Raw genomic sequence first — 25,542 nt, forward strand, 5'->3', positions numbered from 1 at the left:
CTGACGTATCCAGTCAGATTTCTTTTCAGCTCCAAAAGGATGTTCCTGCTAGGTGTTTTATTATGTCTAATCTTTGTGATGCCTTTTCTTTTAAATCTGCCATAAAGTGTTTTAGAGACATCCTTTGGTCTAGTTTTACAGCAAGATATGTTGGATTTTCTTCTTTATTTATTGGCTGTGAGTATATTTTTAGGATGTAGTTTCTTTTTGCTGTTTTGTTGCTGTGGCTAAAGATTAAATAAACTGACTTTTCTTTGTTTATTTCCATTTTCCATAATTTTGAATAAGTGGAGATAGTTGTGAGGGCTCTATTTAGTTTGGATCTAGTCAGCATTGAATATTTCTCTGTAGACCAAATTAAAAGGTCGTCTGCATAAAGTGCCTTATTGAAATGAGGTCCGGGAGGTCATTCATGAAGATTAGAAAGATAGTGCAGCTAATGACTTAACCTTGTGGTAGTCCTTCTTCCAAACTTTTTTTTACTAGAGATGACATCTTCGAATCGGGTTTGGATGGTTGTTTTTTTTTAAGAATGCTTTGATCCAGCTCTACATTTTTCCATGGATGCCCATTTTTTTCATCTTCAAAAATAGACCTTTTCTCCACACCCTATCATAGGCTTGTTGCAAATCTATAAATACTGCTGTAGTGTGCTTGTTTTCATGAAACCCTTCTACTGTGTCCTGGATAAAACGAAAGAGGTGGTTTTCTGTTCTACTTGCTTTCCTGAAGCCAGCTTGTGCATTGTGGAATGAGCAAGTACTTTCTAGCCACCAATAAAGTCGGTTATTGATCATTTTTTCTGCCATTTTTGCCAATGTTGGATGCTAGAGATATTGGTCTATAACTTTTTGGGTCTCCAGGTGGTTTATTTTTCTTTAAAATGGGTATTATGTTTGCGGTTCTCCATTCCTGTGGTATGTCTCCAGTTTTCCATGTATTGTTGATAAAGTTAAGTGTACAGTTTTGGGCCTGTGGTCCTAATCCCCGGATCATTTCATTTGTTTTTTTATCGGGTCCAGGGGATTTTCTTGACTTAAGACTTTTTAGGGCAGTACTGAGCTCGTGTAGAGTGAAGGGAGTGTCAAATATCTGACAGTTGACTGTTGGAGCTTTTTCTTCTTTCTTTAAGATATTACTAAAGGCCTGGTCCAGTTGTTTTCTTGGCTTTGAATTGTTAATGCTGGCAAAATATTTATTGAAGGTTTCAGCCTTTTAAGGATTTCTGTCCCTACATACCTAACCCCATGAGGTGCTTCAAGTGCAAGGGTTATGGACACGGCGCGGCAGTCTGCAAGAGGAACACTGTGTGTGCCAGATGTGCTGGAGAGGGTCATGAGGACAAAGGCTGCACAGCCCAGTTCAAATGCCCAAACTGTCACGTTGGCCACTCAGCCTACTCCATGGACTGCCCTGTGTGGAAACAGGAGGTTGCCATGAAAGAGTACAAGGTAAACAAGAGTTGTACCTTTAGCCAGACGAAATCGGCTGTATTGGACCTACCCAAAGACCAATTTGGCTTAAAAAAAAGACACGCCCAGGCTTTAGTTAAGATAGGAAAATTCATAGCCACACAGAAGGACACATTGACCCCATTACCCCTCTTCCTCCTCCAACTCAGAAAAAAAAACACCGCCAAAGAGACAAGAAAACCCTGTTGTCATGCTTAGGAACAGGTTCTCTGTGCTGGCTGATGAGAGCACGGAGACAGAGAAGCATGACAAAACCAACACTTCGGAAGAACCCGGAGACATTATGTCTGACTCAGGTTCTCCTCAGAGAATCCAGCCAGACATCCCAACTTCTACTGAGTTAGATGCTGACCAACTCCCTAAGGGAGATACCCGAAGTGATGGAGAAGGAAATAGCCTATATACTATATATAGAACATGTGAGACTAGTGGACATATTTATTAAATATCTTGGGGTATAAAATTAATAGTTAATATAATACAATAAAATTGTAGCATTAGCCAAATAAAAAAACAACAAGTAGTACTTTATGAGACCTCTATGCTTGAAAACATAATTATGAAATTAATATATTTATCAATGAATGTGAGCAGCAATCAAAAAAGCATTTAACAATTTCATGATTACCCATACATTTAAATATACTTATAGCTGAAAAATAATTCAGAAGGTTTGGATAAAACCATTTGAAATAATGATTCTAATTTTTAATTTAAATTTGCTTAATCTAATATAAACAAGATTCTCTCTGTCAATAATACTTGTGAGGGAATAATATGCATGTTGTTGTCACTAATTTTTGCAAAGGGCATTAAGAGTTATTAATTAATGTTGTATATCGCTATCATTTTCAACCTGCCCACCTGGGTTTTATTATTTTTTTAAAATTCACTCCCCCCATATGATTTTAAATGTCTTTACCATATTTTATACATTAACTTTAGTTAAATTTTTTTTTTAATTTTCCCTTTCAGACCTTGCGATCTATGGGGCAGATTATATAAAGGTTATCTGTTTCTGTGGCCCATGGTTAGCAAGAGTGTCATGTGGCCAGCACAAAGACCAAACACCTTTACTTTCCCCACCTAAGGTTTTCCCTCCCATTAAAGCTGGGTGGTCTCAGGGGTGCCTTAAAGATTCCGAAATTGAAAATCACAATCTTCAAATCCATAACCTTTTGGTTCAGAAGCCAAGCACTTTATCACTCAGCCACTGCACCTCCCTCTTGATTTATTGGGGCTCAAAACAATAGTTTTAAAGAAATACTAAATTCCAGGAATATCATCTTTTCTTGTCACAGCAAGTTATTTGGTAAAAAAAAAATAGGGATGCAAAATGAATTTTTAAAAAATATTTGGGATTTCATGCAATGATCATGCTAAATGTATGTATATATCATGAAGTATAATTATATAATTTTGAAACTCTAAAAATAATCTGTACCTAAAATGAGCTACTGAGTTAATGTGTATATGGAGTTGAAGCTAGGTGCTGAAACAAATGTGATACATACATTTATGTCTAATATATGTATGAGTTAATGTGTATACACTGGCATGGCCCTGTGCCTTATTTATGAATTATTACTGTATGTGAAGGCAGATATAAAGTTAATTTGATTTACGTTGCACTAATCTTAAAGAACTAACACATATATTACAATTTAAATTTTCATGGAAACGTTAGTTTTCAAATGTAAGTAGGCCACTTCAACTTTGGAGAAAAGTGCATGGGGAAAATTTTACTTGCAGTGCCTTACCAAGAAGAGGTGCAACCAATCATTAACTTTTCAGGAATGCATGCCTTTTTCTTGCTATTCCAAACATATCTGTAATTATAAAATTTGGCAAATAGGCTATCTTCTCTACAAAACATTAACCATTTTTAAAAAAAGTTATAATAAATTGAATACATTTTGTTATCAAACATACAAATTATAAGATAAGGTAAGATAATTTTATAAATCCAATAAAATGGAAATTCAGTTTGACTACAATTGACATACTATTGTCTGATTCAGTAGTTTATCTCAAAGAATGGTATCATTTAGCCTGCACAACAGCCAAGTTATATTAAGCAACCATGAATGGTGAATTTGCTTAAAGAGAGTTATTAAATGCTGAAGAAAAATGTTCATTTCTATCCCAAATATATGGCTCAGTATACCATTGCTTGACGAAGAAAATCACACATTTCATAAGACATCTATAACTAAAATACAAATTGTATAGTAGTACTTACACCAAATATAGAATGGATGCCAATATTCTCAATGTCTGCCCAGATAGTGGATATAGTATAAGTATGCTCATTGAGCCAATCTGGTATGTCATCAGAACTGGTTGTCATGGTTCTACTAGTTAATAACTGAAACATGACAAGCATTTTTTTAAAAACAATTTATCACAGACTAGATCAGAAGTGTTGCCAGGAAAAAAATACCAATGGTTAGAGCACACAAAGTATAATTTAAAAAAATAAGATGGCATTTATTTCTGTGGTTAGCACACTATATTCATATAAACAAAACATGTCAACTTCCAACAGCTTTTAAAGAATTTCAACCTCTCACTGATAATACTTACAGCCTTACTACAGGTATGAAATGCACCAAAATCTCATTCATAAAGTTAGATATGGACATACAAACACACGCATTATATACATATAAAAATTCCAAGTTGATCAAAGCATCATAACAAATAACTGACCAGATCTATACGAGTTTTATATTATCATCCTGAATTTCAAGTGATAAATCTTAACTTGACACCATATCATTTCGAATGGCATGAACTGTATGTCTAGTGAACAGGGTCTAGGCATGACCATAGCCTGGCATAGATAATAAATTAAATCTTTTATATTATACATTATAGCTTGTGTATGTTTTTAAATTATGGGGTCTAGGCACGGCATAGGCCCTATATAGATTATATCTCTATAACTTGTCTGAATTGTATACTGATATCTTAACAATAAGTTCTCTAGATCCGTTGATTAGCATTTATCTAGTACCAGTAAATATTTTTATATTATATAGTCTAAATCTAAACTTAATCTAGATCTAGAAACTAGAGGACTAGTTGTCAAGGTTTAACTTGACTAGCTTAGTAAGCAGACAGATCCTAGACAGAGTAATAGACTCTGGCCTCGTTGTCCCTCTCTAATCAGTTTCAGACTTTTGAGACATTCTAGTCACATTCTAGTGACTTTAACCTTAATGATGTGAGTTTCAATCCAAGAAAGCCCAATCAAATCAAATCAATCATTGCCAGTTTTAAAAGTTATAGATCTAGTTATTTATATAGTCTACTAGATCTATAATATATGTACTATAACATAGAATATAACAGATCTAGATCTATAATATGTGTACTATAACATAGAATATAAGAGATCTAGATCTATAATATGTGTACTATAACATAGAATATAAGAGATCTAGATCTATAATATGTGTACTATAACATAGAATATAAGAGATCTAGATCTATAATATGTGTACTATAACATAGAATATAAGAGATCTAGATCTATAATATGTGTACTATAACATAGAATATAAGAGATCTAGATCTATAATATGTGTACTATAACATAGAATATAAGAGATCTAGATCTATAATATGTGTACTATAACATAGAATATAAGAGATCTAGATCTATAATATGTGTACTATAACATAGAATATAAGAGATCTAGATCTATAATATGTGTACTATAACATAGAATATAAGAGATCTAGATCTATAAATGTCTACTTTTTATTTAAAAATAATAATTGAGATAAAGCATTGAGTCACTGACTTACAACTGATACAAGTTACAAGTTAACGTTCCACAAATGGCACTAGCTCACTAGACTAGATCTATCACACAGTAACTATCTCCTAGATATAGATCTAGTAGGCCTACTTTCCGTTACTATCGGTATATTTATATAGTGACTATCACACATTCATTTCACTGTTAGTGTCAGTATCATCTAGATCTAAAATCTAAAGTAGATCCCACTAGTTACTAGTACTTGCACTACTAAGGTGACTACTAGACCTAGTATTACTACTAATACTAGATTAAATTTATACTAGATCATAGTAGATCTAGATATTAAGATAGACTCTACTTCTAATCATAGTTGTAGCCTGTGCTGTAACTGTAGGAGGCTCCCATCTAGATTCTATATTATAATAACTAGATCTATATTACTCATTTACTGTAACTATTATTACTATAGCCATGGAATCTCTATACAACTAAACTATACTTGGTCTATACTTATATGCAGTGATATACTACACCAGGGGTCTCTAACACAATTTTGTGTGGGCCGCGGCCACCTCCGCTAATTCAAAAAAAAATTGATAAAATTTACAATGACCACATATAAGCCGTGAAATGATTTACAACTGCACAAATCAGTAAATGAGGTGTCCGCCCACTGCAAGCGAAGATTCTGTAAAGGCAAGCTTTGTTGTTAGCGAGATGATAGCAAAGGCATCACGACCATTCACTGAAGGCCAGTTTGTAAAAGAGTGTATGCTACAGGCGTGTGAAATTATCTGCCCCAAGAAAAAGAAACTCTTCGAAGGCATAAGTTTGTCTGCGAACACAGTTGCAAGCAGTATCACCGAGTCAGCGACAAATGTTCAACAGCAACTGATTGCCGCTGCATAAAACTTTGTAGCATATTCCATTGCACTGGACGAGTCTACTGGTGTAACAGACACCGCACACTGTGCCGTATTCATTCATGGGGTCGACGAAATCTTGAACACTGTTGAAGAGCAATTGGACTTCCCATGAAAGGAACGACGACTGGATGCGACGTGTTTCAAGAACTGGAAGCTTGTATTGACAGGTGTGAGGGACCGTGACACTTAAAAAACTTGTTTCAGTGGCTACGGACGGTGCACCAGCAATGTGTTCAGAGAAGGTTGGTGTTTTTGGATTAATGGTAGAGAAACGGTATCAGCTCAACTTGGCGGAACCTTTTGCTGCCATACACTGAATTCTGCACCAAGAAGCACTCTGTGGCAAAAGTCTACAAATGAAGAACGTGATGAATGTTGTCGTGAAGACGGTGAACTTCATACGTGCATGGGGTCTCAACCACAGACAGTTTGTGTCATTTCTAGCTGATTTAGAAACGGGGTACGGAGAGTTGCTGTATCATACGGAAGTCAGATGGTTGAGTCGTGTAAAAGTGCTGCAGTGATTATTTGAAGTGAGACGGGAAATAGCATTGTTCATGGCAATGAAAGACGGAGACATACCTCAGCTCAGTGACCCAATGTTTTGTCGGATCTTGCTTTTCTTACTGACATCACGCAACATCTAAATGCACTCAATTCACAATTACAGAGCACAAAGCAGCTGATTACCGTGATGTTTGACCGCATCAAATCATTTAGATGCAAGCTGATTTAGTTGGTCACTCAGCTGGCAGATGAAAACCTGGCTCATTTGTCTTTTCTACAGAGCCTTACGTTGAACAACAGCGCCTGAAAGACTACGTAGACATTCTCTCCGGACTACTGGAAGATTTTGAACATCGCTTTCAGCATTTCACTGCTCTCGAACCACATTTTTTCCTTTTTGCCACTCCGTTCGCAGTTGACGTGAAAAACGTTCCAGAGGAAGTCCTGATGGAACTTCTGGACCTGCTGTGTAACACTGTTCTGAAACAAAAATACGCTGATGTTGGTATTCCAGATTTCTACCAGTGTCTTCCCAGAGAGAAGTTTCCAAACTTTTTCTGCGCAGCTGCTAGAATTCTAGTGATGTTTGGGAGTACGTACGTTTGCAAACAGTTTTTTTTTTTTCAGAATGATCAACAATACAGCATTACGATCAAGACTGACTGATAAGCATCTGAGAGCAACCTTGCGGCTTGCCACTACACGCGACTTCAGGCCTAAGGTCGATGGTCTGGTCTCTGCCAAACGCTCTCAGATGATTGGACAGAAACATAAGTGACGAGCCATCTGCAGTAGGCTTAGAAATTATAGTTGTAGTTTTTTGGGTAACTACAGTTTCTGCTTTTTAATAAGTGACAGAGACAACGTCAACTTATTTTAGTAAACTATACTGTCTGTGCATGTAATAAACTACACTAAATGTAATTAATAATTATAAAAACTTTATTTTAGCATTTAACTGCAGTGACAGTAGTGTTCGTAAAATTTAATAAAAAAACATTCTCTTTTTGTGGTGCGGCCCGCTGAATGGTTGTTACTGTGGCCCACATGCTGAAATAAGTTTGAGACCCCTGTACTATACTATAGTCAGTATAGTTATAGTTACATAGTATTGTATCATTAATCTTATACTATACTAGTATTAGTATACTATCTAATAGGCCTACTGACTATAAACTATAACTAAGTATAAATATAAATAATAATTATAGATCTAGATCTAGTAGACTAGATTTCTAATTCTAGAATAAGCAAAATATTTCTGGATTTAGATTATTCTAGATAGTAGATATAATTTTGACTCACCTTTTACTTTGTCTTTACTAAACGATGCATAGATTAGATCAGGTAGACCACATCTGATCAGTCTCTGACGAGTCAATTTATTTAAACTTGAAATATATCTTTTTTATCAATAATAGGCTATTAGTTTGTTATTACTTTAACAGAAATGCCTGGTCGAGCGATTAGCAACTAGACTGATTATCTCGACGGTCCCGGGCTCATAGCTGTCCGCTGCCTTCCCCTGTCGTCTAACTTTAGGTTTGGACTATGAAGAAGATTATCTTAAACTTTGAAGGAACATCCGAAACATGTGAAATATTTTACAGAAAAAAGCAAAAAAAAAAACAAACATTTGTACAACTCCAAATGTGTTTTTAAAACATTATTACTATTAAAAATTAAAACAAAAAAACACGTCTTGACTATTCTTTGAAAATAGGCGGATCCGATATAAATTCGACGGACGCCGTCAGTGAGTTTGTGTGATAACACAATCTCTCTTTCTAATCTTATTTTAAGGAAAAAATATGAAAAGGGGGCTGTAATGAAACCCTCTATATGGGCTTTATTCAACAAGATTATACAGTAAACAGTGAACGATTACAAGCATGCCTCACATTGTTGAAGTACACTGAATATGACATTCTGACAGGCTGGACACACACAGAAAATAAACAACGCAGTTCCATTACAATCAATCCGCCTAAAAGTTATAGGAACATAAACATGTAAATAATAGAAAAGAAACAATGATAGATTCAGAAAAAGGACTAAGTATTAAACAGAATACTGACCTCATTACTCCATTAAAAAACATTATGTAACTATTAAAACATTGTATACAGTATATAATGATTATTTCCTAAGTGCAATATTATACATATAAATATTAAGTTATACCATTAGAAATTGTAGTCTAGAACAAAAATATAATAAGTAACACAATACAAAATGTCTTACTAGAAAAGTTATACACTATAAAATGATCAGTTCTGTATAATATTAAACCTATATATAATGAGTTAGAAATTGTGGTATAAAACAAGGTTACAAAGACAGTTTGTACAAACAGTTTGTGTGGAAACACAAACTGAAAATCGGCCCCCAATGTGGTCCACCCAGGCAGATGAAAAAGGCAGGTTTCAATATTTTCCGAAAGAACATTAGAATGAAATTCTTTCAAAGACTAATGTCAGAGAAAAAAAAGAAGGTTGACATAACTTGTATGGTGCCTGTCACAGTCTCGGTTGACATTGCCTGTCACAGTCTCGGTTGACATTGCCTGTCACAGTCTCGGTTGACATTGCCTGTTCAATGTTCACCTCGGGATTAAGACGGTGTAAAGACACGTGACACTCCGGATATAGAAACTGGAAGTAGAATGACTGAAATTGACTTTTAGTTCAGTCAAGAGGTATCCTTTGGACCAGGTAGCCAGTAGTATCTTTGGTCCGGTACGGAGAGTACAGACTTAGAGAGTTGAATTGTAACTTTGAGTTAAGTAGTATCTTTTGGTCAGTTGAAGCCAGTGGTCTTTTGAGACATGTATTTCTAGTAGTTATTATTCTGTATTCTTCTGTATTATGGAAGTACATTGTTACCCGCTGTGATGCGGGCGTTATTTGTAGTCTACTCTAGAGAACTTAACGTATTTAAGTATTTGATACCGCTGTTATGCGGATGTGGTTATGCTTCGTAATTCGTATGGACTTATGTAACTGACAAGAGGTTGCAGTATTGCAGTTTGTTATTATCATTAAATAAACTCTATATTTTGTCTGCCAATGAGGATCCATGTTAATCTGTAACATCTATGTTCGTCTCGTATCAAGTGTGACTCGAGGAAGCATGAACCCAGCATTCCACGACATTCGCGACACATTAGTAGTGACCAGTCCCATGTGTAATAGTACTACACGTCAAACACATTAACACAACGGCAAGACGATCTTTTACATTGCCCCAGCTGTCCAGCAGACCAAAGGATAAGTGAAAGTGAATGTGTCAATAGGTGTGACCCTTGCCTAAATGATGTCTTATAATGAATATCTAATTGATCTAATTGTTTTGTAAAGGGTCAATCTCATATTGAATTTCTTGAGAAAAAAAAATTACGTAAAAAAAAAAAAAAAAAAAATAGTTAAGTGTTCTATTTGCGTAGTAAAGCGCCTCAGTTGACGCGGTAATACGAAAAACTACTTATTAATTGTTGTTTTAAATTATGTCCAACTTATATGTATACTAATTAGATTTTTTCTCTTTAGAAAAGAGAAAAAACTTTTTTTGTGTGAAATGTAGTAGTTAGTATAACAGAACTTGCATAACTTGGCAATACAAATGTAATAAAAAAATTTGACAAAAAAATCGTAAACCGTTTGCATAAATGTGTTTAAAATATGGTAAATGGTTGACTTCCCTTTCTAAAGAGCCTCCAGTGTTTTTTACTATTAATAGTGAATAGTTGTACAAGTGTTGTATTGTAATGAAAAAACTGCTGGCATAAGTGTTTTAAAAACTTTGATTTTTCGCTTTCAGAAAAGAAATAAGTAGCCGTTGCATCAGAACTTTAAAAGGTCTAAAATATTATGATGTCAGATTTTCACAATCTTTTTTAGTTTACGAGATCTAAAAGGATAGATGGACAGACGAACAGACATTCCACACAAAACTAATAATGTCTTTTCCACTAAAAGACTAAAAACAAATACAATTTTAGACCTTTTAGTTAGGTCTGCTTGTTCTAGGTGTTAAGCTGTAACTGCCATCACTTTAAATTGGTGACATCAGCGGTTCTCTAACTGGAGACTCATCCCCTGTATTTACTTCTTCTTACTGTACTTCATTTTTCCATTGTACTTGGATGTTGGGAGTAGCCATTGGTTCTAAAGTCACATGGTCAGTAGACACCTGTCTTTATGTTCCAAATGTTGGTACACCTCTGATTTTCCTCTCTTGGAGCGGGAGCAAAATGTCGTAGTGACACTGTTTCTTCTCTTCTATCAGGAAGTCTGGCAATGGGATTACTGCGGGTTACATGTCATTAAGTCAAAAGTTATTGTGCTATCGTCATATTTTGATGCACAGACAGACTCCCTTTTTTAACTAAACGTTTCCTGGTTGAGTGAACCATGACAGAAGTGATTTGCCGAATGTGGACCTGCAATAGAATTTGAATATTCTCTCGTGTAGTGTCTCGTTTGTAGCGGTATAGATCAGAGAATGAATATAGTGCAGGGCTTGGTTTAACACCATCTCCCATTTGGAAACCGATAGGGTTTGAGTTTTTAAGGCCAGGACTAAACCTTTCCATGATGAATCGTTTAGTCTTTCTACTTGTGAGTTTCCTCTGGGATTATATGGGGTCGTCCTGCTTGTAACCAGCTCTCTTCGTGTAAAAAATCCTGCACCTCTTTTGACATAAATGATGTACATCTATCAGAGTGTACGTAGTCAGGCATTTCCATTTCGAATAGTTCAAATAGTTCAAATAAATTATCTAGTTATCTAATTGAAGTGCACACTAAATTGGCATAACCTTTTGACACGCTTGAAACACGCAGAAAATAAACAACTCAGTTACGTTTTGACATGCTCGACACACGCAGAAAATAAACAACTCAGTTACACCATAGGGGCGGTAAACCAAAAAAAAAGATTTAAGATCTTTTATGTATATATGTATATGGTTTTGATTTTGCGGTTATTCCCTTTAGATAAGCTGTGTTTAAAAATTTATTCATATTGCTTGTTTGCCTTCTTATGTTAATACAATGTGAAGTGTTAGGGATAGATATCGTTAATGATAACATAACATTGACAGAAATAGTTTCTTGTGTCCATGTTTTTTTTTTTTTAAATGTACTTTATTTTTTTTTTACAGATTATCCAAATGGGAATCAAATTCTAAAAAGATATTCTTGTGGAGTTTACGAGCCTAAAAACAGACTTTTGGTTTTGGATGACTGTTATGAGCCTGGAACTTTACAACAATCTTGTGCTTTCGGTGCTGTCTGTGAGAAACAAGAATTTACAAGAGATAATCTTTAAATAACTTCTTTTTCAAGGCTTAAAGCAGAGAATTTTATTTTATATTTTTAAAGGCGTCTTAGTTTTCGGAATGCAATAAGAACACAGATGATATAAAGAATGCCTGTGACTCAATTTTGTTGTTGTTATAAGTTAAATTTTTAGAACAGTCTATCAGAAAATATTGGACGAAAAAAAATAATTCTTGAACAAATATTTAACATAAAACTGTTCAGTGAAAAATGCTTTCAACAACAAAAAAAAAAACTGGTACACACTATTATAGATTAACAAGACTACAAAGAGAGTTTGTGTTATCACATCAACTCAAAGGCGGCCCTCGTCGGATCCCAGTCGGAACGTCTGGTCGCAAGAAATATTCAAGACGTGAATAATGTTTGATTGTCAAAAGTAATAATGTTTCAAAGATTCATTTGCCGTTGTAATTTTTTTTCTGTAAAATGTTTTATATACTTCGGATGTTTCTCCAAAGTTAAAGATAATTTACTTCCTTTTCCAAATCTCCCGCTGGACGACGCGGGTTGGCAGCTAGCAGGGTATGAACCCGAGACCGTCGAGATAATCAGTCTAGTACGCTAAATGCACGACAAAAGATTGCTGTTAACTTAATAACAAACAAACAGCCTATTAATGATAAAGAGATATATTACACATTACGGTTGACATCTAACGGATATGTACAATTTGTCAGACGAGCGATTTTAGATAATCTTTTGGCATTGATTTGTAATTTAAAAAACAAGAAAAAGAAAAGAACAGGTATCGTGCTTCTATTTCGGCAACGTCTGCTTGATGTCCCAGCACAGTTACCAACAGAGCCATTGGCATTTTCATTTAAACTAAAATGAGTATGTAGATATGCGTAAACTAAACATCAGATTTAGCACTCTTAAGATCTATATCTACTAGATCTAGAACTAGAAAATAAATTCGGAATGATTTAGATCTAATTTAGATAAGATTTATGTAATTAAAAGCCTAGATATTCTATTAATAGAATGAAGGCAAAATAAAATTTAAAAATAGTACATTAGTTTTAGCATTGTATAACATTGCAATATCGATCTAGATTCTAGACATTTAGAAATTAAAATCTACATTTTAAGTCTAGTAATTGAAGTTCTAGATCTTGATCTAGTCTACATCATTTTAAACTAGATAAAAAAATTCTAGATCTAGAATCTACAATGGTTTTAATTAGTATACAAATCTAGATCTAGTTTTAAAATTCTAGATATAGTGTAAACAAAATCAAGATCTAGTAAAACATCTACATCTAGCTATTATGTCTTTTTTAATTAGTGTCAGAAATCGAGGTTTACTTAGACTTAGATCTTCCCTCGCCGTTTGGCGCATTGGGCGGCAAGCGATCTCTATAAAGATCTGTCACTGGCAATGTCTGAAGCCTCCTCCTACCTGGTGCACTGGCGGATCCAGGGGGGGGGGCGGTAGGGGCGATCGCCCCCCCCCCCCCCCACTCGGCCGACCCCCCCCCCCGAAGGGGGGGCGGACGAACTTTAGTATAAAATTCACACGATTTGTATACGAATTTATTAATTATGTTAAAAATATATATTAATTATTTATATTTCAACCTATTTTTAAATTATTTCGCCCCCCCCCTCTAGTATGTTGGCTGATTTGGTGGGGTCGGGAGGGGCGATGGTATCAATCCCGCCCCCCCCCCCTTACACTTACGAGTGGGGGGGGGCGGTCAAATTTATTTGTAGAAATCACAGCTTGCTAACAAAATCAATTAAATATCTATATCATTAAAACTTGTTATTGATATTTTAACCGATCTTTTTATTATGTCGTTCCCTGTTTGCCGATTTGGGGGAGGGGGGGGAAGGGGGACGAATACCTCTACTGCCCTTCCCACCTAAACCCTTTGAGTGGGGGGGGGGCGGTCCGTTTATATGGAGAAATCATAGTTTGTGAACAAAATTAGTTGAACTTGAATTAATATATAAATTTTATATTATGTCGCTCCCTTTCTGGTATTTTGGCCGATTCGGTGGGGTGAGGGGGGGGGGGGCGATTGCATGTACTGCCCTCCCCACTCTAGCCCTTTGAGTGTGGTCCTATTTTTGTGCAGAATCAAAGTTTGTGAATAAAATTAGTTGAATATCTATATAATATAAACTACGTATTGATATGTGACCCATTGTATATTATGTCGTACCACACTCTAATCTCAAATTGTATCATTAGTAAATTTAAATGAAAAAGGGTTGTACCAGGTGGAAGGGGCGATACATGCAATCGTATTTCCCCCATTGAACAAATCAATACTTTTTCTTTTTGTATTATAGTTAAGAAATTACAAATTTAACAAAAATCTGTCATTAATATAATTTATATATACTATAAATTAAATTCTTATATCGAGTCGCCCCACCCCTATTCTTTAATGCCAAATGCAATCTTTAGCAGAAATTATTAAAGGAGCGAGGATTAATCGTTTTCACTCTACCGCCATTCCCATTTCCAGACAGAGTTTTTTGTAATTTCACATGAATTTATCATAATTATTTTTAAGAAAGAATTTGCATTGGAAAAGTTAGAATTCAAATGAAATTTTTCAGTATAAGAGTCATGATTGAGATGAGTTCTAAACTCAAATAATGTTTGTATAGTCGCCTTTTCCCAACCTTTACTCAATCTGATATTTTTCTAGCTAAAAATTTTGGAACTATAACTCACAATTCATACTACAGTTTTCTTGAATACTATTTATCAAATAAGTTTTTTTTTCGGCGGCGATCCTCAAGGAAAAATCTAAATACGTGGGGTATCCTATCTTTTCAAGGAACAAATCGGTTTTATTTGCAATGTATTATGGGCCTATAAATTCATATTAGAATATTTTTCAAGTACAACATTATTCGAAAGGTCCTTTTTTAATAGTATGAATAATGAGCTTTAGGTCAGGAGAATGCTTTTCTGCAGTGAAGAATGCAAGAAAACGCTTTTGGCGTCGGGGCTTCGCCCCGAACTCCATTTATGAATAATGAGTTGTAGATGTCAGGAGAATGCGTTTCTGCAATGAAGAATGCAAGAAAACGCTTATGGCGTCGGGGCTTCGCCCCGAACTCCATGGATGAATAATGAGCTGTAGATGTCAGGAGAATACGTTTCTGCAGTGAAGAATGCAAAAAAACGCTTTTGGCGTCGGGGCTTCGCCCCGAACTCCATGGATGAATAATGAGTTGTACTTATAAGGAGAATGCGTTTCTGCAATGAAGAATGCAAGAAAACGCTTACGGCGTCGGGGCTTCGCCCCGAACTCCATTGATGAATAATGAGCTGTAGATGTCAGGAGAATGCGTTTCTGCAATGAAGAATGCAAGAAAACGCTTATGGCGTCGGGGCTTCGCCCCGAACTCCATTGACGAATAATGAGCTGTAGATGTCAGGAAAATACGTTTTTGTAGTGAAAAAAGCAAGAAAACGCTTTTGGCGTCGGGGCTTCGCCCCGAACTCCACAAGAGAACCTTAAAGCGCTGCCCCAGTTGTTTTGTTTTTCGCCGAAGGTTGAGAAATGCTGCTTTTTTTATTCTCAAATATATATATATATATATATTTATATATATATATATATATATATATATATATATATATATATATATATATATATATAGATAGATAGATAGATAGATAGATAGATAGATAGATAGATATGTGTGTGTGTGTGTGTGTATGTGCTGTACGCACGTTTATGCGTAGGGTTAGGGTTTACTGGGCGTTAGGGTTAGGGTTTGGAAAAAAATCGCCCCCCCCAGTCCAAAGTTCTGGATCCGCTAGTGACCTGGTGTCCACTGTTCTGAGGTCCTCCATGAAGGTGTATTTTATTAAACATTAAAGTGTTACGTTACTTTGGAGCCCTGAGTTGTCACGTTCTTTCAGATGGTAGTGTCGTGTGGTGCAGTTTGCAGTGTTAGTTTAAGTAATGATACAGGCGGAGCGAGTTGCTTGGGGCTTCGGCTCTAGGTCTGGGCTTTTCTGCTAACTATAATTTTTTATCACAGACAGTAGGCAGATGAAAGTGCTACTGGGTGGTTTCAATCTATGCACCTCAGTCTGAGACCAAGTGGCAAGAGTCGCCTAAGCTACCTTCAATGAAGTCCAGTAGGGAATCGGTGCCTGCAAGGGCGCCATTATCCCGTTGATCATTAGTAAGTCTTTTATATAACGAACATGCCTGAACATGGGGTTCCCCGCCCCTGTGCTGTCTGATGGCTCACAGTAGTAGCAGCCTTATTTACTTGGCAGGAGTAGAGCGTACCACGTACACGGCGCACCGCCTCCGGTACTATTAGTCCGCACTCTATAAGTGGCCGATAGTAGTGCTGACCATGGGACGCTTGTCTCATATTCCGATACTGTTACCGCCACTGTTCCGTGCAGGGACCGCCCCTCCAGCTATCCGGTCACGGAAGACTCCCTCCTTTCAAAAAACGGTGTGGCGGATTTTTTGGACTGGGGTGCGGGCTATTTGTTCCACCCCTACCCAGAGAGAGATAAAAAAAAAAGCTCACCCAGGAAATCCCGCAAGTGCCTGGTTCGCTACTCGTACTTAGCCTATGTAGTTCCACTACTAGACGTTTCCCCAGAGGCGCCAAGGTGAGGAGACGGGTAGCTGGAGTCCTCCGGCCTAAGCAACCAGACAGCATGACTAAACTTAAATTAACTAATAGAAACAGGAAACAAACTTCAATTGAAAATAAATGCAAAAAATTATTCTTTATTTACACCAGATAAAATAAATCAATAAAAATAAATGTACCCTAAAAACCCAAACAACTAATCAACCCTGTAATATTTATTTTACTACACACGCTAAACAACAAAACCAACTAACTAAATTTACTAAATTACAACTAACAATATTAATACTAGATCCAACAATAAATACAGACTAATAGATTAAATAGATCTATATACAATGCAAAAAGACACAACAGCTCTTAAGGTTATAGCAGTAAAATGCTTTGTAACAGTTACAGCAGGGCAATTATTGCGCAGCAGGCAGAGCAGCGTATGCAGCAGCTACCATGAAGTCAAACAAATTATTTAAGAAACGGACTACATACCTTTATACATCAAAACAAACAGAAATGTAAATAGAATCTTACAAATTAAATCTTTTCAAAATACAAAAAAAGGTAAAAGTTTTTTACATTTAAAATTCCAAAAAGGACAAACTACACCTCATAGACCTACTTTTAAACTGAAATGAATAAAGAACTACTAATGGGCTTTGTTGCTGAATATAATAATTATATATGTGTCAGACGCGAATAGCCCAATTTTTCAGTAAAAGAAATTACAAAAGTCATTTCTCTAAGCTTAGTGTAATGTCAGTGTTTTTCATAGAAATGTTACATTACTAAAAGCAAAATATGAAAAAAGTAGACAAAGTTGGACACATTCATTGTTAGATATGAAAACGTACACAACTCTTGATACTGCCATACAGATTGCAAATTTAAAGCCTTGTTATGGTTGTCTTTGGAATTCTACGTCTACAGGTCTTCAAAAATCGACATGGTATGCAATTTAATAATAAAAAACATACTAACGCATTCAAAGAAATAACGGATTTCAAAACCTTAAAAGCCGACCAATCCAAATAATTAGAGAAAAATGCTGAAATTCCTTCACTGAGAATTATTTTCTGTAAAAGAAAAAAAAATTACTTTAGATGTTGATTTTAGCAACTTGTTAGATGGTAATCTAGAAAAATATATAGCGAAAGATATTGACAATTTCTGTTTATGATTAAATATTAAGGCGTTTCACCCAAAAAAAAAATTAAACAGGCTTTTAGTAGCAGACAAAAGAGAAGTGAAGAAAGAAATTAGTGATCTAGACTAATGCCATTGTAGGATGCAAGTATTGAAATACATATAATTATATGTGATAACTTTTGTAAAATTAAATAAACTGCAGAATTTATTATCTTCCGGCATTACTAAGATTTAAAATCGCACTAATACCACGGATAAATTTGTGTGTGTGTGTATAGTGTTTGTATAATCTGAAGTTACTTGTATAGATTTGTTTGAATAAATGAGAGAATGACTTGAGGTGTATACGTTTTAGAAAGGGCTGTTGGCAGTATAGTATGTTTGTAGGTTAATTAAAGCAGAGCTGTTATCTTATCTTATATAATATAGACATTACTTCAAAAAAGAAGATGATTACGTCCTACGCGTCATGCATTTAGTCATGCATATTAACCAATGACTTAAATTCTGCCAAGTCACCGGTTTTCCTGGCTAGCTCAGGCAACCCATTCCATGCTCTAATAGCACTAGGTAAGAAGGAGCAGTTGTACAAATTTGTCTTAGCATATGGGACGAGGAATGTGCCATTATCTTTGTGTTTTTCTGAGTATTTTTTTTTTTTTATTTGAAGATTATTGTTTAGTGTTTAAGGAATAAATGCTTTTTTTTTACTTTTAAGTCTTCTATTCTGAAGGCTTTCTAAATTTAGTGATTTTGCTAAAGATGTTACTCTAGTTCAATGTGAATATTCGTTTGTTATGAATCTCACTGCTCTATTTTGTGTCTCTTCCAGTTTCTTAATGTTTTCTTGAGTTGAGGGCTCCCAAACAGAGGATGCATATTCTATTAATGGCCCTTTGGTATTTATATAATTTTTTTTATAAGAACAGCAGAACCTGAGAACGACAGTCGATAGGTGTGAGAAACGAAAATATTAGATATTTGAGAATTGTATGAACAGATACTTGTAAATCTAACTACTTTGTTAAAATGAAATATATTATGAAATTATCAGCATCTCTACTGAAAAATATTTATAATAACACAAAAAAACGACTGTGCCATGCAAAACATGTGCTAAAATGTTTAAGTTTGATTAACTCACGTTGATAATCAGAACCTCCTTTGTTACTACATAAGAGCTAGATTCCAAATAAAACCTCGCAATTAAGTAAGTAGACCTAAAAAAAGACGAACAAAATGCTAAAGTAAACACAAGCACAAATAATGGCGATTTAATTTGACAATTGCATTCAATTATAAATGTTTAAGAAATATCCAAACTTGTAGCATGCTTGATCCATACAGAAGAGGTTACTCACGCAACAAAGATACAATTTAAAAAACATTGTTTTTCAAATCAAGACAACACTATTATAAGAGCAGATTCTATGTTTATAATTTCGAGCCATTATGTTCTAATTAAGACTAAGACTGCTATATTGATCTTTATGAAAATTAGTTGGGATTACAAGGACTCTTAATCTCAAATAAAGACAACACAACAGAAACATACACATAAATAGAACAGACTAACATAAAGAGTTCATTTAGAGACTATACACATGCATTTGTTCACACTATTCTTGTCTTGATTGACAGAAATCGCCCATTTCGCGATGACTTGAATTAGTTGTGATGAAGCGTCTTGCAAGATTTTTCCTATTTTTCTTAGACATTTTACTTCAAAAAGTTTCTTTAAATATGGTAATGTTGTGCGTGTTTTTTGATTGCCATTTTTATGATGTTTTCTAGATGAAGCGTTGCGAAGCGAAGTTGGATGTTTTAAAACTAATGCTTGATAAAACATAGTTATGGAGCCTGTGTTTGTGTTAATAGTATAAACCTGGGTGACCCGAAAAAAATATCTCGACAAAATAGTTTAAGACTAAAAGACACCGACTTCAATATGATGTGTATCAAAGTACCAGATTCTAGAAGTGAATGGCCTAGGCACCATTTTTGTTGTTGACGCCTCTTTTTTCTTCAATAAAAATTGTGATAAGCCTTGATCTTATAATTGTATGATAGCTGATTTCGACAGATTACTCAGAAAATGTTTGAGTTTCTTGTACGGATGTATTAGATGAGTTTAAAATATTAAAGTATTTAAAAATGTTATCAAGATGTTATAACCTTGAATTACTAATACAAACTGACTAATAATAACATAAATAAATTAAACAAGGTTACAAAGACAGTTTGTGTGGAAACACAAACTCAGAATCGGCCCCCGAAGTGGTCCACCCAGGCAGGCTTCAATATTTTCAGAAAGAACATCCGAATGAAATTATATCAAAGACAAATGAGAGATAAGAATGGAGAAAGAAGGTTGACAGATCTTGTATAGTGCCCCAACGGTCCAGCAGATCAAAGGATAGATGCAAGTGAATGCAAAGTTAGATGTGAACATGGACTAACTAGTTTCCCTTTCAGACCTTGTGGTCTATAGAGCAGATGATGTAAAGTTCATCTGTTTTTGTGGCCTACGGATAACGAGGATGTCATGTAGCCAGCACAACGAACAACCGCCTTTACTTTTCCCCAACTAATGTCAGGTACCCAATAGAGCTGGGTGGACTCAGAGGCGCCCAAAGGTTCCGAAGTTGAAAATCCCAGTCTTCACCAAGATTCGAACCCGGGAACCCCGGGTCGAAAGCCAAGCGCTTTACCGCTCAGCTACCGCGCCTCCCCTGGCCTAACTGAAGTGTTATAATTGATGTAATTGTTTTGAAAAGGCTCAATTTCTTATTCGAATCCTCAAAAATAAAAAATTCCGAAAAATAAAAAAAAATTATTAAGAAATTAAAAAATATTTTTTGCTGAACTATTATGCCGGCGCTATTTTGTCCGCGCTATTTATTCGCACTATTATGCCGGCGCTATTTTGTCCGCGCTATTTATTCGCACTGTTATGCCGGCGCTATTTTGTCCGCGCTATTTATTCGCACTGTTATGCCAGCGCTATTTTGCTCGCACTATTTTGCCAGCGATAATTTGTCCGCGCTATATTGTCGGAAAACCTTAACCATGTGAGAATTATTGCGTATATTTTTGGTTGTATGGACTAAAGAGTTTATGATGAAACTACGAAGTGGTATGACAGAATAAATAAGAGGAATTTGATAGTTGAAGGGAAACAGAAAGAGTAGTAAGTCAAGAAGAGAAATGAGGCAAGAAGAGACTTGAGACAAGAAGAGACGTGAGACAAGAAAAGACGTGAGATAGGAAGAGAAGTGAGACAAGAAGAGAAGTGAGACAAGAAGAGAAGTGAGACAAGAAGAGAAGTGAGACAAGAAGAGAAGTGAGACAAGAAATGTCACAAGAAGAGAAGTGAGAAAAGAAGAGAAGTGAGAAAAATAGAGAAGTGTGACAAGAAGAGAAGTGTGACAAGAAGAGAAGTGAGACAAGAAGTGTGACAAGAAGAGAAGTGAGAAAAGAAGAGAAGTGAGAAAAGAAGAGAAATGAGACAAGAAGAGAAGTGAGAAAGAAGAGAAGTGAGACAAGAAGAGAAGTGAGACAAGAAGAGAAGTGAGACAAGAAGAGAAGTGTGACAAGAAGAGAAGTGTGACAAGAAGAGACTTAAGACAAGAAGTGAGACAAGAAGAGAAGTGAGAAAAGAAGAGAAGTGTGACAAGAAGAGAAGTGAGACAAGAAGTGTGACAAGAAGAGAAGTAAGAAAAGAAGAGAAGTGAGAAAAGAAGAGAAGTGTGACAAGAAGAGAAGTGAGACAAGAAGAGAAGTGAGAAAAGAAGAGAAATGAGACAAGAAGAGAAGTGAGACAAGAAGAGAAGTGAGACAAGAAGAGAAGTGAGACAAGAAGTGAGACAAGAAGAGAAGTGAGAAAAGAAGAGAAGTGAGAAAAGAAGAGAAATGAGACAAGAAGAGAAGTGAGACAAGAAGAGAAGTGAGACAAGAAGAGAAGTGAGACAAGAAGTGAGACAAGAAGAAAAGTGAGAAAAGAAGAGAAGTGAGAAAAGAAGAGAAATGAGACAAGAAGAGAAGTGAGACAAGAAAAGAAGTGAGACAAGAAGAGAAGTGAGACAAGAAGTGAGACAAGAAGAGAAGTGAGAAAAGAAGAGAAGGGAGAAAAGAAGACAAGTGTCACAAGAAGAGAAGGGAGAAAAGAAGACAAGTGTCACAAGAAGAGAAGTGAGACAAGAAGAGAAGTGAGACAAGAAGAGAAATGAGACAAGAAGAGAAGTGAGACAAGAAGAGAAGTGAGACAAGAAGAGAAGTGAGACAAGAAGAGAAGTGTGACAAGAAGAGAAGTGAGACAAGAAGTGAGACAAGAAGAGAAGTGAGAAAAGAAGAGAAGTGAGAAAAGAAGAGAAATGAGACAAGAAGAGAAGTGAGACAAGAAGAGAAGTGAGACAAGAAGAGAAGTGAGACAAGAAGAGAAGTGAGACAAGAAGTGAGACAAGAAGAGAAGTGAGAAAAGAAGAGAAGTGAGAAAAGAAGAGAAATGAGACAAGAAGAGAAGTGAGACAAGAAGAGAAGTGAGACAAGAAGAGAAGTGAGACAAGAAGTGAGACAAGAAGAGAAGTGAGAAAAGAAGAGAAGGGAGAAAAGAAGAGAAGTGTCACAAGAAGAGAAGTGAGACAAGAAGAGAAGTGAGACAAGAAGAGAAGTGAGACAAGAAGAGAAGTGAGACAAGAAGAGAAGTGTGACAAGAAGAGACGTGAAACAAGAAGAGACTTAAGACAAGAAGTGAGACAAGAAGAGAAGTGAGACAAGAAGAGAAGTGTGACAAGAAGAGAAGTGAGACAAGAAGAGAAGTGTGACAAGAAGAGAAGTGAGACAAGAAGAGAAGTGAGAAAAGAAGAGAAGTGAGACAAGAAAAGTAGTGTGACAAGAAGAGACTTGAGACAAGAAGTGAGACAAGAAGAGAAGTGAGAAAAGAAGAGAAGTGAGAAAAGAAGAGAAGTGTGACAAGAAGAGAAGTGAAAATAGAAGAGACTTGAGACACGAAGTGAGACAAGAAGAGAAGTGAGACAAGAAGAGAAGTGAGACAAGAAGAGAAGTGAGACAAAATGAGAAATGAGACAAGATGAGAAGTGAGACAAGAAGTGAGACAAGAAGAGAAATTAGACAGGAATAGACATGAGACAAAAAGAGACGTTAGACAGTGAAGATGTGTTCACTTGTCCTTCGTTATTAGTGCACCAGTTTCACAACGTGACGCCATGATTCTCAATTATGTGACAGAGTCGATGATGAAGGCTTTTACACAAGATTTGAGGGTTTCCCTGACTCATTTTTTTGGTGTTAACCTTGTGAGCACATCCCTTTCTTTGATTGACCATAAAGAGTCGATTAAGGAAGCGGCCCAAGCGGGAGTCTTCCATTCTTAAGATGTGACCCATCCATCGCAGCTGAAACTGTTTAAGAATGTGTCGATGCTTTGCAGGCCCGCTCTTTGAGAATGATCACGTGAAAGTGGCTCATTTTTTGCATGTCTTCTGTATTTTCTCTACGTTTCTGAGGCACATAACAATGTGTAAGAATGACAGATCGATAGATCTCTATCTTACCACTTGTGTTAATGCCTCGTTTATTCCAAACATTTTTAGATAGGTTACCATAAGATGTTTTAAGTCTCTTAGGAAAAAATGCGCTATTTTACTATGTTTTTGAGTACAATTAGACTTCAAAGAATTTTTCGCAAGCCAGTAACAGTCCAATTATTTTATGCAAAACTGACAATGTAAGACGACACGACGCAGATGCGGTTTTTCTAGATTGTAGGGCAGTGGTCTTCAACGAGGGCGCTATCACCCCCGGGGGCGTTTTTTTTTTTTAGATTTTGGAGGGCGCTGCGAGCCAAAGGGAAGGTATGAGGGCTCTGTGCACAAAAGGGGGCGGTAAGGGGGTGCTGGGTATAAAGGAGGAAAGAAGAAACAAAAGGTGCACTGAAACAAAACAAATTTAAAATTCTTAAAAATTAAACTTGGCAAACTGAATGTAGAAAAATTATAGTTAGCTTGCTTCTAATTTAAGAACAGAAACAGCGTTAGAATTTGAGTCCGGGAATCCCATTTTGTATTTTTAGCGGCCCCCGTAAGGGGAAAAAGCCGCTATTAGGTTTGTGCAAAATGTCCCTCTGTCCGTCTGTCCGTCTGTCCGTCTGTCACACTCAGATCTTGAAAACTAGAAGAGATATGAAAAATATTATTTCATCATTAAATGCGGCTTGAAAAGTTTAGGTGCAACGGCTACTTTTGGTTTTCTAAAAGCAAACTGTTTAATTTATAAAATTAATTATGCAAGCGATTTTTTCATAAAAATACACCAATTCTAAAACAATTACGTAAATATAATATGGACAATTTTTGTGTATTTTCAGAATCACAAAGTCGAATATATTTTAAAAATGTACAGGAAATGTTTACAACAAATATAAATAATAGTTAAAGATGTTTTCTGGTCAACTAGCTACTAAAATTAAAAGAAAACATTTCTGTTTGTTTATAAAGGCTAATAATGCATTTAGTATGTAAATATCACGCACATTTTTTTAATGGACTTTTTATGCAGCGATTTTCGTGCAGTAGCGTAACGTCGCTACATGATCAGGTGCTAAACCAATTCCTTAAACTTTTTTTAAAAATCAGATTTTATTTATTTTTTGTTTAGTGCCCCCGTCCGAATAAAAGAAGATTATTTTTGTGCGTTTTGTCTGTTGGTCGGTCTGTCCGTCACAATTAGATTAAAAAAACTAGAACTCTAAAAGCTATTGAAAATCTTATTTACACTTTAATGTTCCTCCCGTAACATCTCAATAGTTTTAAGTATCTAAAAATTGATTGTTCCGGATTTTTTTGTGCAAAACTAATCAACCCCAACAAATGTTTGTTTGCTCTTCTAATTTATAATACATTCAATTTCCGTTCTTAAACGTTGCAAAAACACATTATCAATAATATGTTGTTCCGTTTTTTATGTAAATAGCATATTAATGCTAAATCAAAATCTCTATACTGACTTATATTTCATTAAGTGTAAAAATGTTCCGGATATTGTTTTATAAAACATGAATTATGCCTAATGATTGAAATCGCATAATTTACTAATATTACACTTATATTATTTGACAATGCGTCACTATAATTTGGTTATCAATATCAAATTGTTCCATATTTTCATCTTTAAACAAATTTTAAAAAATATCGACAATAGGTTGTTCAGGGCTTTAAAAAAAAAGTAATTTACTAGAATTGATTACTGAAAATTACTTTTCAGACATTTAATTTTCTTGCTAAAACATAACATAGAAGTTTTGTAATCGATAAAGAAAGTTCCGGATTTTGTTTCTTACAAATCGTCGCCAGAAATTTCCGAATTTATTTAAAAATCTACTAACGCCAAATAATTTTTTGAACTCCCTCTTCTAATTAATAAACAAATAATCTTCTCATTTACGAAATAATGTTTTTACGGATTTTTATGAAAAATATTTTAACTCAATACTCTCTTACAGTACATTTAACTTTCTACCTAAAACATTAAAAAATCTAATTATCGTTAATATTATGTTCCGATTTTTAAGGAAAACAGAATCCAAACATCAAAGTAAGGTATGAAAATCTCTCCACATGGCTGTAGTACATCTAATTTTTGTACGAGACCATCCAAAAAATTTAATTAACGGTATTACATTTTTCTGAAATTCTCTTTTTCTTTTACTATTTATACAAACATCCGGAACAATCTATTATATAAACTTTTCAATTGTGTTCAT

At 35.3% G+C, this 25,542-nt stretch overlaps 1 protein-coding gene across 1 annotated transcript in view; it reads left to right on the plus strand.

Annotated features, from left to right (window-relative positions):
* LOC106058558 (uncharacterized) overlaps nt 1–25,542 on the plus strand; it is a 57,026-nt gene that overhangs the window by 28,475 nt on the left and 3,009 nt on the right. Inside the window, exon 3 of the mRNA XM_056023248.1 lies at nt 11,843–11,974. Coding sequence (XP_055879223.1) covers nt 11,843–11,974 — 132 coding nt within the window. The remainder of the gene's footprint in view (nt 1–11,842; nt 11,975–25,542) is intronic.

This window comes from Biomphalaria glabrata, chromosome 3 (genome assembly GCF_947242115.1).
Source record: "Biomphalaria glabrata chromosome 3, xgBioGlab47.1, whole genome shotgun sequence".
Classification (NCBI taxonomy): domain Eukaryota; kingdom Metazoa; phylum Mollusca; class Gastropoda; family Planorbidae; genus Biomphalaria; species Biomphalaria glabrata.